We start from the raw sequence: 13,919 nt of genomic DNA, 5'->3' as shown, positions 1-13,919 counted from the left end.
GCAATTGTTTTCATAGTTCCATCTTTTCTCCCCATTTCATAAAATAAGAGCTGCATAAAATTATGTTTGCTTTTCTACCAATCATCATTACACTATTGTAAAATTATTTACCTGTGTATAAAGGCCTTTTTTGAAATGCAGTGGTTCCTATGACACAAATATAAATGTAAGAATATAAATAGGTTTTTTAAATTTATTGGTTTTTAATTTCTCAAACAATACTATGCTTGAGACAGGGATGTCATATGCATGTCATTTTTTTCTAAACTAAATATTAAAATGGCTGTAGTAATTACACATCTAGTATGATGTGTTTACACATCTACTACACATGTAATAATTTTACATCTCACTGATAGGTACAATGTAATATTGCCACTGATATATGGCACTGATACTATTGATCTACTGATCAATAGATTTAAAGCATTTAAATTTTACCTATTCCCTTAACAATTTAACTAAATTTCAAGAATTTTGTAAAAAGAAAACCATGTGTATAAAAGAAAATGTGTGTATAGTCACATTAAAAGATCTGGGAAATAAATACCTTTTAAGCTGTCCTCTAAATTATAACAAGAATGCCTCAATTCTAGCAAATGTTTTTAGAATAGGAAAGCTCCATCAGGCAAAAAGAAATGTTACTGATTTGGACAAATTCATGATGAAGTCTGCAAACGGTACCCATTGAAAGAGCATGGGACAGACTGTGAAGGAATAGATTTACGCAGCATTGGGCATTTGCATCAAATCGAGTAGCTTGAATTGGATTTTAAAGTCAAGAGTAGAGCTTGTCCCAATAATTTAAACTGAGTTATCACTAATTTGCACTAAAGCAAACCACATCTGTCTAACACTGCTATTCTCTCTTTGAAAGCTGATTAGTTCCCAATCTCTTTCTGACAGGGTGAAATCGGTTCTGCTGGAAATGTTGGCCCAAGTGGACCTGCCGGTCCCCGTGGTGATATCGGACTCCCTGGTGCTGCTGGACCTGTTGGCCCTGCTGTAAGTTGTACAGAATCTCTGCCATTAATATTATAAATGTGGCTGGGGAATTCTGGGAAGTCCACACGCCTTAAAGTTGCTGGGTTTGAGAAACACTATTTTAGAGCAACTATTTCCAACTTGACATTCCGCTTCAAGAATTCCCAGCCAGTATGAATTCTGGGTGTAGCTTTAATTGAATAAATGGCACTCAACAAATATGAAATTAAGACCCTATACTTTTGTAAAATCAATTAATTACATATATTTTGCTCTCCTTTTTAGGGTAATCCTGGTGCCAATGGCCTTGCTGGTGCTAAAGGCGCTTCTGTACGTATGCTTGTGTTGAAATCAATGTATTTCCTTATGGGGAAGATCGCTGTTGGGGTGCAGAGACAATCCTAGCATTGTAATGTGGTTTCCTTTTTTTTCTTTCTTTCTTTGTACAGGGTCTTCCTGGTGTGGCTGGTGCTCCCGGCCTGCCTGGTCCTCGCGGTATACCTGGTCCAACTGGTCCCTCTGGCGCAGCTGGTGCAAGAGGACTTGCTGTAAGTTGCCTTAAATGCACTTAAACCCTTTTGTATTTGCTGTTTTTTCAAAGCCTGAAGTGCCCAGTTTTAATACTGAATGAATTGGCTATTAGACTTGCATCTATTCTTTAAGCCTGCACTCATCTTCTAGATAAATGGTGCACAATTGGTTTTCAAAATTTTTAATATTCTGCATCTAGATTTAATATGGCCACATCTCTTTTAAAAGTTTTAATATATATATATATAATTTATTAAATCTAGAATTCATGATGTTCTGTACTATTCTTTCCAAATATTTTATGAAGGAGGCCTTGTGGTTATTTCTCCATGTTTCATTAGCTACTACAATCAAGTTCAAAACTGACCACTTGATTGTGCACAATTATGGTATATAGTGAAAACAGACTCCTCTATTGTGGCTTAATCCTGTCCTAAATGCATAATGTATAAGCAGCCTATTTTCCAGCAAGATTTCTCCACCATTTAACCTTTTAAATCCATACTGTAAGCTTATATAGTTATCATTAAATTGTGAAAATTTAAAGGAATACCACAGTCATGTTGTTCACTCCCGGCTGAACTCATATTCGGCGCATCCTAGCTAAATTATCTGTTATTCTATATAAACAATATTTCTTATTTTTTTCACAACTCATCTCTTTCTTCTGATCTCTAAATGAGTACATTTTCTAAGCCAGGACTGAAATTACCATAAATCAAAGTATAATGAAATATAATTTTGCTAAAATGGTTAGGTAAGATCAGAGAACATTTGTTTAAAGATGCCTGCTTTGGCCCATTCACTTAGAATTCAAGCAGTAATCCAAAACTAGAATCAACTTGATTGGTATGGGTGAGCATCTTAGTGCATTATTTTTAAACTTAGCTTTTTCCATTACAGTTCTTCTTGAAAAATATGTACTTAGAAGAGAAGAAACTAAAATACTCTGCTCTCATATCTTGTTCTGTTTGGTTCTAGGGTGAACCTGGTCCCCCTGGATCCAAGGGAGAGACTGGTAACAAGGGTGAGCCTGTGAGTATTATAACAATATGAAACATCTTTACTTTTCAGTGAACTGGGTTAACAAGCTAGTGACATTTCTGCTCTCTTTACCACCCACAGGGTGTTGCTGGCCCAACTGGTCCTGCTGGTCCATCTGGTGAGGAAGGCAAAAAAGGTCCCAACGGTGAAGCTGGATCTTCTGGTGCACCAGGATCTGCAGGTTTAAGAGTAAGTCTCTTGCGTACCGTAAAAACAATGCTCTAAACACATTTGGGAAATCAATAGGAAACATTCTATAGTGCACATCCTTCATGAAAAGCATATTTAGTTTCCTAGCAGCTACAAAACTAAATAGGTCATTGGAAAAACCTCCCAGAATTATGTAGCAATTAAGGTGTAAGTCATTCCCCATCCAATAATGGAGGTTAATGGGTGACCTCTATTTCATCTTATTGTAATTGTAATAATGAAATGAGGAAAGTTCTCCTCTTTACAGTGCCAGTTGCAACCTAAAGGCACCCAACAGACAAAGTTTTTTCCTTTATATGTAAAATGTATTTTTTACATGCTCATGGATTTGGTCCAATAAGACACAGTTTAGGATGAGGTTTATAATTGAAAGGTCCCAGATACTAAGGGAAAAACACAGACAATAAGAGAAGTGGGGATAATATGCTTCATGTTAAACTCTTGTGAATGCCATAGTATATTTATATTTACTTTTTAACAATCCTGTGCATAATCTCCAAACCTTCATAACCTCAGAAATGAATTATGATATGATCTGCTTCTTTCCCAACATATAATTTTTAGTCTCCTGAACTGATTATGAGAAAAGAAGCAATTTCTATGCACAAATAATGAATGAAAAGAAATAATAGATATACATTCATGCCTAATGCAACCTATTTACGATGCTGAAATCGTATCTTTCATACCACAGAAAAGTTCTGCTTCTTTAAATTTTGCTGTGCTATAATCCATAAAGATACTGAAAGCGGAGTCTTAAAAAGACTCACTTTTCAGTTTCAGTCCCACATGCTGAGTTCAAATTAAATGATGAAGTGCAGGAAAACTAACATAATGTCTCTCTTTCCACTGAGCAAAGAGATATCCTTCATACGTTCCAATGTAATGCCTTATGTAATGCCTTATCGAAGTCTTTTTCCAATTCTGATCAAAAGTTGTGGTTTTTTCCATAGGGTGTTCCTGGATCTCGTGGTCTCCCAGGATCTGATGGCAGAGCTGGTGGTTTAGTAAGTTTTCCATTATTATTATTTTTACAATCAGTTTTACAATGTAGACAAATAAACTCCCCTCTACCCTATCCCATAAAGTCAGCCAATGGATTTCTGGCATTATATCCTAATGGAAGCCTCTTCTGTTGTAGGGCCCAGCTGGCAATCGTGGCGCTACTGGTCCTGCCGGTGCTAAAGGTCCCAGCGGTGACTCAGGTCGTCCTGGTGAACCTGGTCTCATGGGTGCAAGAGTAAGTAAAGATGGATGATCTTTTGAAATCAGTGAATAATTTTAGATAGCAACTGCGTTCTGAATTTACATGGGCTTTTTATGCTTTCTCAATGGCAGTTTTAAAAACATAACATTTTAAAAGAAAATGTTTATCAGGTCTAGTAAAGGGATATTTTGTAGATTCACGACCTTATCTGGCTCCCATACCTGCACTGTAAAGCAGATTGTTCCTCTTCATGTTTTAGACATATGAAGCTGACGTTGCAAGCTCTTCTATATTATGGTGTCCTCCCTACGCTCTTTTCCCCAGCAGAAGGTTATAATGAACTGAATAATGGGTGGGTCGTGTCACTTTTAAATATATTTGCATAATTTTGGCAAATAAATCTAATTGAATTCAGTAGGGCATCTCTAGATAACAGTTTTTGATAGAGAACACTGCATTGTATTACATTTATGTCCATATTTAAATATGCATGTAGAGTGAAATTAAGTTTCTCATTTCAGTTTTAAGTAACTCAAAAGGCACATTAAGACTAAATACTGTAACTCTGTATATTTAGGGTCTCCCGGGACAGCCTGGAAGCCCAGGTCCATCTGGAAAAGAAGGTCTTGCTGTAAGTGACCCCTTCTGTTTTGTTCTGCAAAGATTGAGCAGTAGAGACAAAGATATTTTAAATGAATTTTCTGGATAGCATTTATATTTTATATTGATGTTTTCATACTAAGCTTTAATATTTAAATCCTATTTTTCTGAGATTTTTTTAAAAAAATATGGAATGTTCAAGAATTAATAACTAAACCGTGAAGTAGAATTGCATTTTTATGTATATTGTATCTAAGCAATAGCTGTGTAGCCAAAGCTACTAATTTAATATTTATTTTAAAATATTCAAGTTATGTAGATCCATTTCCATATAATCATGAAGGGAGGGGGTTATTTAATTTTTTTATTTTTTGGGAGGGGTATCAAACTACTGAACAATGCTATAAAGACAGCCATGTAGAATAATAATAAACTCTGAAATGTCTTCATGGCCAGTTTAAAGTGTCTAGCTCTCAATGGTCACAGTATTCAAGCAATGATGCTATATACTATAATGCAAGATCTGAATTCTTCTTCCTGCAGGGTCCAGCTGGACCTGATGGTCGACCTGGCCCAACTGGCCCAGCTGGTCCACGAGGTGAACCTGGAAATATCGGATTCCCAGGACCAAAAGGTCCAAATGTAAGTACTAGACAATAGAATATCATGATATTGGCAAATAACCCAGCATCAATTTACATTGCTGTTCATAGCACCAATTTTATGGCTTTCCACTGAATGGCATCTTAGCTGTGTGTACCAGAAGTATACTACTCTACTGCTAACACATTTGTCTTACTTAACACCATTTTGCTGATCCAAGAATGCTTTGGATTTAGCTAGCAGTCCCATTTATGAAATCCTCTACTTTCCTTTGTCATTTTAATTCTTTACCAAGAGAAGGCCTGAGGGTAGAACAAGAAGCAATGGGTGGAAACTGATCAAAGAAAGAAGCAACTTAGAACTAAGGAGAAATTTCCTGACAGTTAGAACAATTAATAAGTGGAATGACTTGCCTTCAGAAGTTGTGAATGCTCCAACACTGGAAATTTTTAAGAAAATGTTGGATAACCATCTGACTGAGATGGTGTAGGGTTTCCTGCCTGGGCAGGAGGTTGGACTAGAAGGCCTCCAAGGTCCCTTCCAACTCTGATGTTATGTTATGTTATGTTATGTTAAGGCCTCACTATGAGGAATTTATTTTCATCTTAATGCTTATTTTAATTGTAAACCACTTATCGTTTTAACTAATAGTGGGTTTCAATTATATTTTCTTTCTTTTTTTCACTTTGGTGTGTGTGTGTGTGAGAGAGAGAGAGAGAGTGAGAGAGTGAGAAATGCTTTAATTTTTTTACCAATGCTTGGATAAGGAATGGTATGGGTCAGGGGTGGGTTCTACTTACCTTTACTACCGGTTTGCATTGTGCCTGCCCGCGTGCACACACGCTCTTCTGCGCATGCACAAAAGCTTCTGCGCATGCGCAGATCACTTGATGACATTCAGGTCAGTGGGCGGAGCCTCCCACTGGTTTTACTACCGGTTCTATAGAACTGGTCCGAACCGGGCGGCAACCCACCACTGGTGTGGGTATAACATTTATTTGTATTCATTTCTTCCATGGTTATAGCAAATATGTCACCTAAATCTTGTTCGGATGTGAATAAACATAATGCCATTGAACTGGAAGAAAATGGCAAATATGTTTGGTTAAATGCATCCACAGCACTGAACCTAATGATAACATATCAAGTCAAAACCACAGTAGAATAAATAGCTTAGGAGAGCTATGGAACTCTTATATTTGGATGTATTTGAGGCAACTTCTCCCTTGGATAAATATAATAGCTGGTTAGAAGAGTGATATTTTGTCATTTCTCTTTCAATTCTACATTTATGTGATTTTGTCCGTATACATTTTCACTTTATGTATTTTTTTTAACTGGGAGGAAGTTACTCAGGCCAAATGCCTGTAAGTATAGCTCAGGATGCTTTATTCGAGCGGGTGTAAGGAACTCATTCCTTTGGCAATTGTTTGCTTGCCGGTGAAAGTATGCAGGCTTCAACCTGTATTGCTGCTTGTTCTTTTATCAGAATTCCTAATTTACTCATTCCTTTTTAATCTGAGAAAGGATGAGCTAATAGATAGCAACCTTAAGCAGGAGAAACAGCAGATTCAAGATGCTCATCATGATACGTCTTCTGATAGAAATGCCCAACTATGCCAACTATAGACACTGTACAGAAATGTAGAAATCTGGGGCCAAGTATTTTTTGGGGGGAAGGGGTTGCTGTTATTAGTTTTAATGCAGTAACTTATTTAAATGTGTTTCATTTTATCAGGGTGAACCTGGCAAACCTGGTGACAGAGGCAGCGTGGGTCTGACTGGTCCACAGGTAAGTGAGACTAATTTATACCTTACTTTATACCTTAGCTTTAGTAAGGGAAACATGATTTGTCAATAGTTAAGAAACTGCAATAATTGAATAATTTATAATAATTTATAAAACAGAAAAGGACTGCTGTATTTATGAGTTCTCTGGCAGTAGTCATAAGCTAACATTTTGAATGATGGTTGCATGAAATAGAAACAGATAGTCACAACCTTAATTAGTTCCATAACTTTGGTCGCAAACCGATATGGTCGTGACCTGAACCTAATTTTGGAAATTTGGTGCTTACAAAAAAAGTGGTGCAGAAGGGAGGGGGCATGGTTTCATGTGCTACCTGTATCCTGTGGGTGGGGCTTTGCTTGTTGCGTGGCAGATTTTCTGACTTGTCCCGTCCCGATGCTGATCCACAGACCAGGGGTTGGGGACTCCTGTTTTATAGTTCAATACTGAAAGTTTCTATATCATAATTACTAGTGAGTTCCACATTCATTAAAAGCAAAGTTTCCCTCATGTTGAAATCAGCTCTTGGTAATTTCACCAAAACTCATGGAAATAATTAAGTAAGCAAACAAACACAGTGTACATTTTAGAATATGATTGTCCACACTATGAACAACTGAAGCTTTGTGGTTCTAGGGTCCTCCTGGTCCTGATGGAAACAATGGAGCTCAAGGTGCACCTGGTCTTGCTGTAAGTACAAAATCAATCCTAGTTAACTTTTGATGCTTCTTTGCCAATGATTTATTCCTCGTCATTTCAATTTTAATTATTTATTTTAGGGCAATGCAGGTCCAAAAGGTGAAACTGGTCCAGCTGGTGCTCCTGGCTTCCAAGTAAGTAAAGTTTTCTTTTATCCAATATTGCCTTTTCTTGATCTATAATGCTAGAATTGAATAAAGGCTGTTCAAATGCTATTAAATATCTCATCAAGCATTTTATCCTACCAAATAAATTCAAATGCTTTACTGAACCTACATTGCTAGTTAAATCATATCTTGCAAAGTGCACTTACTAAAAATAGGCATGCATTGAATTCAAATCACTAAGCTTCAGTGGCTCAAAGATAATCAGGTTACAAGAATTGAAGACACTGTTCTTGATTGACAATAGTTACACACGTTTGCTGTGTAGGACTATGCAGTGCCTCCAATTCATTTCAGAAGAGGTGTTTTGCAATAAACAGGAATGTGAACTCAGCCCTGGTTGGCAGTTCATTTGCTTCGACAGTCGCAGAGGGTCGCTGGGTTGACATCACTAGGCATTTTGAAGCATGCCTCTTTCAAGTCAGAGTTGAAGTACTATATTGCTGTGTTCACCATACGCAGGCTTAGTGGATGGGGCCAAGACATGGAAGGACCTGGAAAGAGAAATCAGTTGCAAAAAACTGAGATTCACATATAGTGATTACTTTCATGTACAAGGCTGGTTTTACAAGGGAATTTTTGATTTCCTATTCAAAACTCAAGAATGAATAAGATTGAATAGAACAGTGGCCCACAACCTTTCAGGCACCACGGACCAGTTCCATGGAGAGGAGTTTTTCTGCAGATCAGAGTGGTGTAGTTTAGTATGCTGTCTGCATCCCGCATGTGGGCTTCGCTTGTTTGTGTGACCCAGTTTCTGGCATGTCGTGGAGCGGTGCCAGTCCATGGACCAGGAGTTGGGGAACCCAACCCTGGAATAGGGTATAGTAATAGGAACAGATAAAGATATTTATTTTATAGCATGACCTGCGGTTTCCCTTATATACAGCACATAAACAAATTACAGGAGATTGTTTTTCCTTCATCTTTTCATTTATTTTCCTATAGGGCCTTCCTGGTCCCTCTGGTGCAGTTGGTGAAGCTGGCAAACCAGGTGAAAGGGTAAGTAGTAAAATAATTCAGATTGGTTTAATTAAGAAAATTATCCTTTAATTTAAAACAGATTTTTTTAAAAAACATGCATTGGATAAACTGCAGTAGTTTGGTTTTTCCAAGTATGGATCCTTTCAAGGCTCTTCCATCATCCCCAGATCCTGGAGCCATTAGGAAATTATACAAAAAATTGAGGTTGAGAGAGTGATTATGTCCCTTGGGAAGACATAATTGATAAAGTGTCTGAGGGCTAGCAGTGAGTTTTTTATTTCTCTGCTATAATCAAAGTACACTAAAATCAGTGGAAATAGCATGCGAAGCAGATAAATATTTCTTCAGCATTCAGCACCTGCCTACCCATCCTCTGGCAAATTGGAAAAGCAAACTTACTGCTTCTTTTTGTCTTGTGAAACAGAAAACAAAATGCTGGGGACTATTAAAACAAATCTACCAGCTTAGGGGTTTTTTTTCCCAGACAGCCTTTAACAAGTGACATATGCATTGGACACAAGTCTTTCTTTATCTCCAGAGTTTCCCTTCCTTTTAATCTCACAATTAAGAGTAAAGCTCCTAGTTCCTTCTATTCCTTGAAATCAGATTGAACCTGGTGACTTCACTGATTTTTGTATGTAATTTTCATGGCAAAAATACAAAAACAAAAATACACATTGCAGCACTTTAGAATCTTTTCCCATTTTCTAATGTGGGGATTTCCTGCCAGAAAATCCAAGTAATAATCATAACCAGCATTATTTCACTTTTGAGATCAGCCAAGGTTGCCCTGAGCACTGCAGTATTCTTGAGTGAATCTCACAGCAACCCTGAAAAGCCAGTCTGACCTAGCATCATTCAAAATCTTGAAGAAAATTTGAATCTTGAGTAATCAGTCAGTAGTCAGTCATCCCTTAAACTATCACATCTTCCATAGTTTATATGGCTATAGGAGAATTAAGATTCCCAGAATTCTCAAATCACATGGCATTTGGCCAAACTGAGTGACAATCTAGGGATTAGAACCCCAATAATGCATCTAGAGGGCACCAGATTAGAGAATACTGTTCTATGCCACATAAATGTCATATTCTGCCATAAAGTCAAACATTGTTTGGGGTGGGGGGAAGAATATTGTTCTCTTCCTGCAGTACTAAATAGCATTTTAGGGGCCAACGGCTGAATTTAAATTATTCACAAGTTATTCTGAACTATAAAATGCATTTTACTGAATGACAGCAAAACTTGCAGAAATAGTTTGACTCCTTTTATTGACCTGATTGTTTTTCTTTTGTTCAGAATATCTATTGCCTTTTATCTTTCTGGATTAAAATGTCTTTAGATCTCTGAATGTCATATGAATTCTGAAGCAGCGATAAAAAAAAATCCTTAACAAGATTTTTGTGTTAACAAATCTTTATTTGTACCTAGGGTGCTCATGGTGACTTTGGTCTTCCTGGTCCTGCTGGCGCAAGAGTAAGTATATACTTTTATACATTTTAGTATTTTTTTTCCTGCTGTATTTGAAATACAGTAGAATATAGTATTAGGTAGTATTATACTATAATTTGAAAGTGCATGAGAGTATATAGGTTCCTTATCTTGTAGAAATCAATATTTTAAGATGAGTTCCTATATAGAAAAGTAGTTCTATCATAGATTTTTTTGAACTTGACTGTAATCATTTTCTAAAGATTATTACAGAGAAATATAAATATTGGGATAATATTTCTATTGTATTATTTTAGTGTGATATATAAATTTAGTGTACAATTGGTAGGACACAGAAAAATTAACACTGTAAATAAGAAAGCCCCAACATTTTCCAAACACTAGATAAATAGATAGATAGATAGATAGACAGACAGACAGACAGACAGACATGTACACATGTACATCCAGACATTGGAAAAATTAAGGTGTGAACTGACTGAGTTAAATCTAGATACCTTTTGGTCTACCTTTGAGTAAAACTGGTAGTGAATCCCATTGGTCTAATGGAATTTTATTCCTAGATCAAAGTATCTCAGGAATTCTGAAAAAGTAATTTGAAAAATTTCTGGAAATTGTTATATATATATATATATATAATCTGAATAAATAAATATTCAAGCCTTATTAAAATGTTTCCTGCCAATCTCTAGATTAAGCTCAATAGACCAAAGATGGACAGTTAAATCTAAACCATCTTAAGTAGCTGTGACATCTTATGAACCAACAAGTATAACATACATGTACAGCTATCCACACCTTTTCAGTTTCTGTATTAATGAAATTGAGGCTCCCAGATTGCCATTTACTTTATAGTAATCTGCTTCCTTCAGGGTGAACGTGGTGCACCAGGTGAAAGCGGTGCTTCTGGTCCTGCAGGCCCTCTGGGAAGCCGTGGCCCATCCGGTCCACCAGGTACTGATGGTAATAAGGTAAGGCAGAAAGAAGGGCTGCTATTTTTCTTAAATCCAGGAGAGGGCAGTGTGAAGGTCCTGTAGGAAGAATCCAGTCGGATGCAGAGAGCAACAACATCTACATTATTTCCAAGGCACCCAATCTTCATCGTGAAAATGACAGATTTTAGCATGTCCATTGTAAAATGTTGCAATGTGCAGAATATGCAACTGGGAAACATCAAACAATTAGATGGTGAAACAATATAGCTCAGGTCTTTTTAGCATGGGCTTTATTAATTTCAGTTAACAACAGAACTTTAAAATGTTATATGTATAACATTGAAGGTTCCTTCTATATTAAAAAAGTTTGGGCACATACTTTCAGACGTTCACATTTTATTTTTGTTTAAATAACATCTTGTTATGTAACAGTGATAAACTGTTGTTTGATAAAAGGGACTTGAAAGTCTTCTGCATCAGCTGATCTATACAAAAAAAGGGTCATCTTGGAATGGCAACTTCCTCTAAGGGTATTGAGGAAGAAGAAAAGGGAAACGAAACATGTCACTAGCCTTGTAGGGAGAGGACATTTTCATGGACAGTCTACTACGTTTCATTCTAAATATTGCTGCTTTGCTGAATTTGAGCAGGGAAAGCAAGACCAATGTGCCCCTACTATAAAAAGAAATAATATTGCATTTTTCTGTAATCTGTTTTTCTCATCTATTCTGGATTTAACCCCTACAAAATGTAAAACAATCTGAAATGAATCCAATTTATCTGTCAAGAGATCCACTGATATACGTTTAGCATAAATGCATAAAGATATATTCACCCAATTCTAATAACTTGAAAAATACAGGATTAAAATGCCCTCTTTTTTTATTCTGGTCTTATAAATACAAACCCTGCATTTATACCCTGTATTCAAAAATGCTTATAAATAAAAAATATATACACAAAAAAATACCCTTCAACCTATTGATGATGATGATGATGATGATGATGACCAATAAATCCACTGCGCGTTATGGACCATAACCTATTATGCTGGTCCAGTACACGTTTGTAAAAGAGGTTGTTGTTTTTTAATTTCCTAATCTAGAATGAGTCATTGATTGGACTAGAGTCTTCAGCTGGCTTCTGGTTCTTAGTCTAGCATCTTCACCCTTACATTACACTGGCTCTCTCTTTAAATGCCTTAATACTGATTTTCTTGGAAAAGTAAATGAAAGTAGCAGGAGAAACCTTGCCTGGTTTTCTTTTGAGTCCTTAAATCTTTTTCTTTCTTATTTCGCTAGGGTGAACCTGGATCTGTTGGTGCAGTTGGTACTGCAGGCCCATCAGGTCCTAGTGGAGTCCATGGTGAGAGAGGTGCAGCTGGTAGCCCAGGTGGCAAAGGTGAAAAGGTAAAAGAAACCTATCCCACAATTAAGAATACATAATTTACCATCAGTTTTCTGCAGGGAAAGGCTTATAGCTCAACAGTAGTGCACACAGCTTGCAATCAGAACATCCCCAACATGACCAGAGTATAAATAATACTTAGACTTCTATACCGCTTCACAGTGCTTTACAGCCCTCTCTAAGCAGTTTATAGAGTCATCATATTGTCCCAAACAATCTGGCTCCTCATTTTACCAACCTTGGAAGATGGAAGGATGAGTCAACTTTGAGCCGATGAGGATCAAACTGCTGACAGTTGGCAGTTAGCAGAATTAGCCTGTAGTACAACTTTTAAGATGTGTGTGGACTTAAAGTCCCAGCAACTTGGCTGGGACATTTTGAGAGTTGAAATCCACACATATTAAAGTTGCTAAGGTTGAGAAACATTAATTTAAACTATCATTTTCAACTCTTTCTTTCCACACGCGTATCAGAGAATGCAGCGTTAGGTAGGGTTAAACTCTTAACATCTTAATAATTGACAATTTCAAAATAATAACATTTTTTTAAAAACTAGCCATTTTGTTTTTTGAGCATATTTGAAATATCGAAGTGTCTTTAGAAGGTTCACAGTTATTTTGAAGCTACATTTCTGTTACCCAAATGAGAGAGTTGTGTCATCAGTAAATCAATGAATTGGCTGAAATAGTTAACCAAGACAAAATTTAAAAAGCAGAAATCATCATAATTGGAAGACAAAAGAAGCAACGACAATTTCAATCACTATCTACATTCATCGTTGTGATTATGTAGGATTTGGGATGAAACTGTTCCTCAGCATTTCTTTGGAAATCATAATCATATAAAGCATCCCACATTACCTAGACATAATCACAATTTGTGCTTTATTTCAGGGTCCATCTGGCTTTAGAGGAGATCCTGGAGCATCAGGAAGAGATGGTTCACGGGTAAACATGCACGTTTAATTTATTTCCAAGGAACTGTGCAATTCTTCTAGCAACTACAACATGAAAGCTAGCTAGCACTGTAAAATGTAGATTGCATGAAATTCACCTTCTCCTTAAGTGATCTTAGTCTAAAGTCAGTGGCGAAAAGCATAAAAACTGTTTAGAATTTAGATCAGACTGTACTTTATTATGGAACGATTGTATTTTATTTATGGAAACTGTGAAATTAAACTTATTTCAAATTACCTGGAAGGTTAGGAACATTTGGAGAGGGATGTGTGTGTTAGTAGAATTGAAAAAAAATTATTATTTTTTTAAAAACTGCATAGTATTTTATATTAAACTACCCTTTAAGTCCTTATT

General features: G+C 36.5%; 1 protein-coding gene across 1 annotated transcript in view; it reads left to right on the top strand.

Moving 5' to 3' along the window:
* Positions 1 to 13,919, top strand: part of COL1A2 (collagen type I alpha 2 chain) — a 46,783-nt gene that overhangs the window by 16,920 nt on the left and 15,944 nt on the right. Inside the window, exons 15-31 of the mRNA XM_058181234.1 lie at positions 907 to 1,005; positions 1,270 to 1,314; positions 1,434 to 1,532; positions 2,497 to 2,550; positions 2,641 to 2,748; positions 3,723 to 3,776; positions 3,911 to 4,009; positions 4,554 to 4,607; positions 5,120 to 5,218; positions 6,918 to 6,971; positions 7,605 to 7,658; positions 7,748 to 7,801; positions 8,780 to 8,833; positions 10,247 to 10,291; positions 11,140 to 11,238; positions 12,504 to 12,611; positions 13,503 to 13,556. Of these exons, the coding sequence (XP_058037217.1) occupies positions 907 to 1,005; positions 1,270 to 1,314; positions 1,434 to 1,532; positions 2,497 to 2,550; positions 2,641 to 2,748; positions 3,723 to 3,776; positions 3,911 to 4,009; positions 4,554 to 4,607; positions 5,120 to 5,218; positions 6,918 to 6,971; positions 7,605 to 7,658; positions 7,748 to 7,801; positions 8,780 to 8,833; positions 10,247 to 10,291; positions 11,140 to 11,238; positions 12,504 to 12,611; positions 13,503 to 13,556 (1,233 nt within the window). The remainder of the gene's footprint in view (positions 1 to 906; positions 1,006 to 1,269; positions 1,315 to 1,433; positions 1,533 to 2,496; positions 2,551 to 2,640; positions 2,749 to 3,722; positions 3,777 to 3,910; positions 4,010 to 4,553; positions 4,608 to 5,119; positions 5,219 to 6,917; positions 6,972 to 7,604; positions 7,659 to 7,747; positions 7,802 to 8,779; positions 8,834 to 10,246; positions 10,292 to 11,139; positions 11,239 to 12,503; positions 12,612 to 13,502; positions 13,557 to 13,919) is intronic.

The sequence above is a fragment of the Ahaetulla prasina genome, chromosome 4 (assembly GCF_028640845.1).
Source record: "Ahaetulla prasina isolate Xishuangbanna chromosome 4, ASM2864084v1, whole genome shotgun sequence".
In the NCBI taxonomy this organism is placed as follows: Eukaryota; Metazoa; Chordata; class Lepidosauria; order Squamata; family Colubridae; genus Ahaetulla; species Ahaetulla prasina.
The sequence above is the reverse complement of the archived record's forward strand: the minus strand, read 5'-3'. Positions and strand labels throughout refer to the sequence as shown.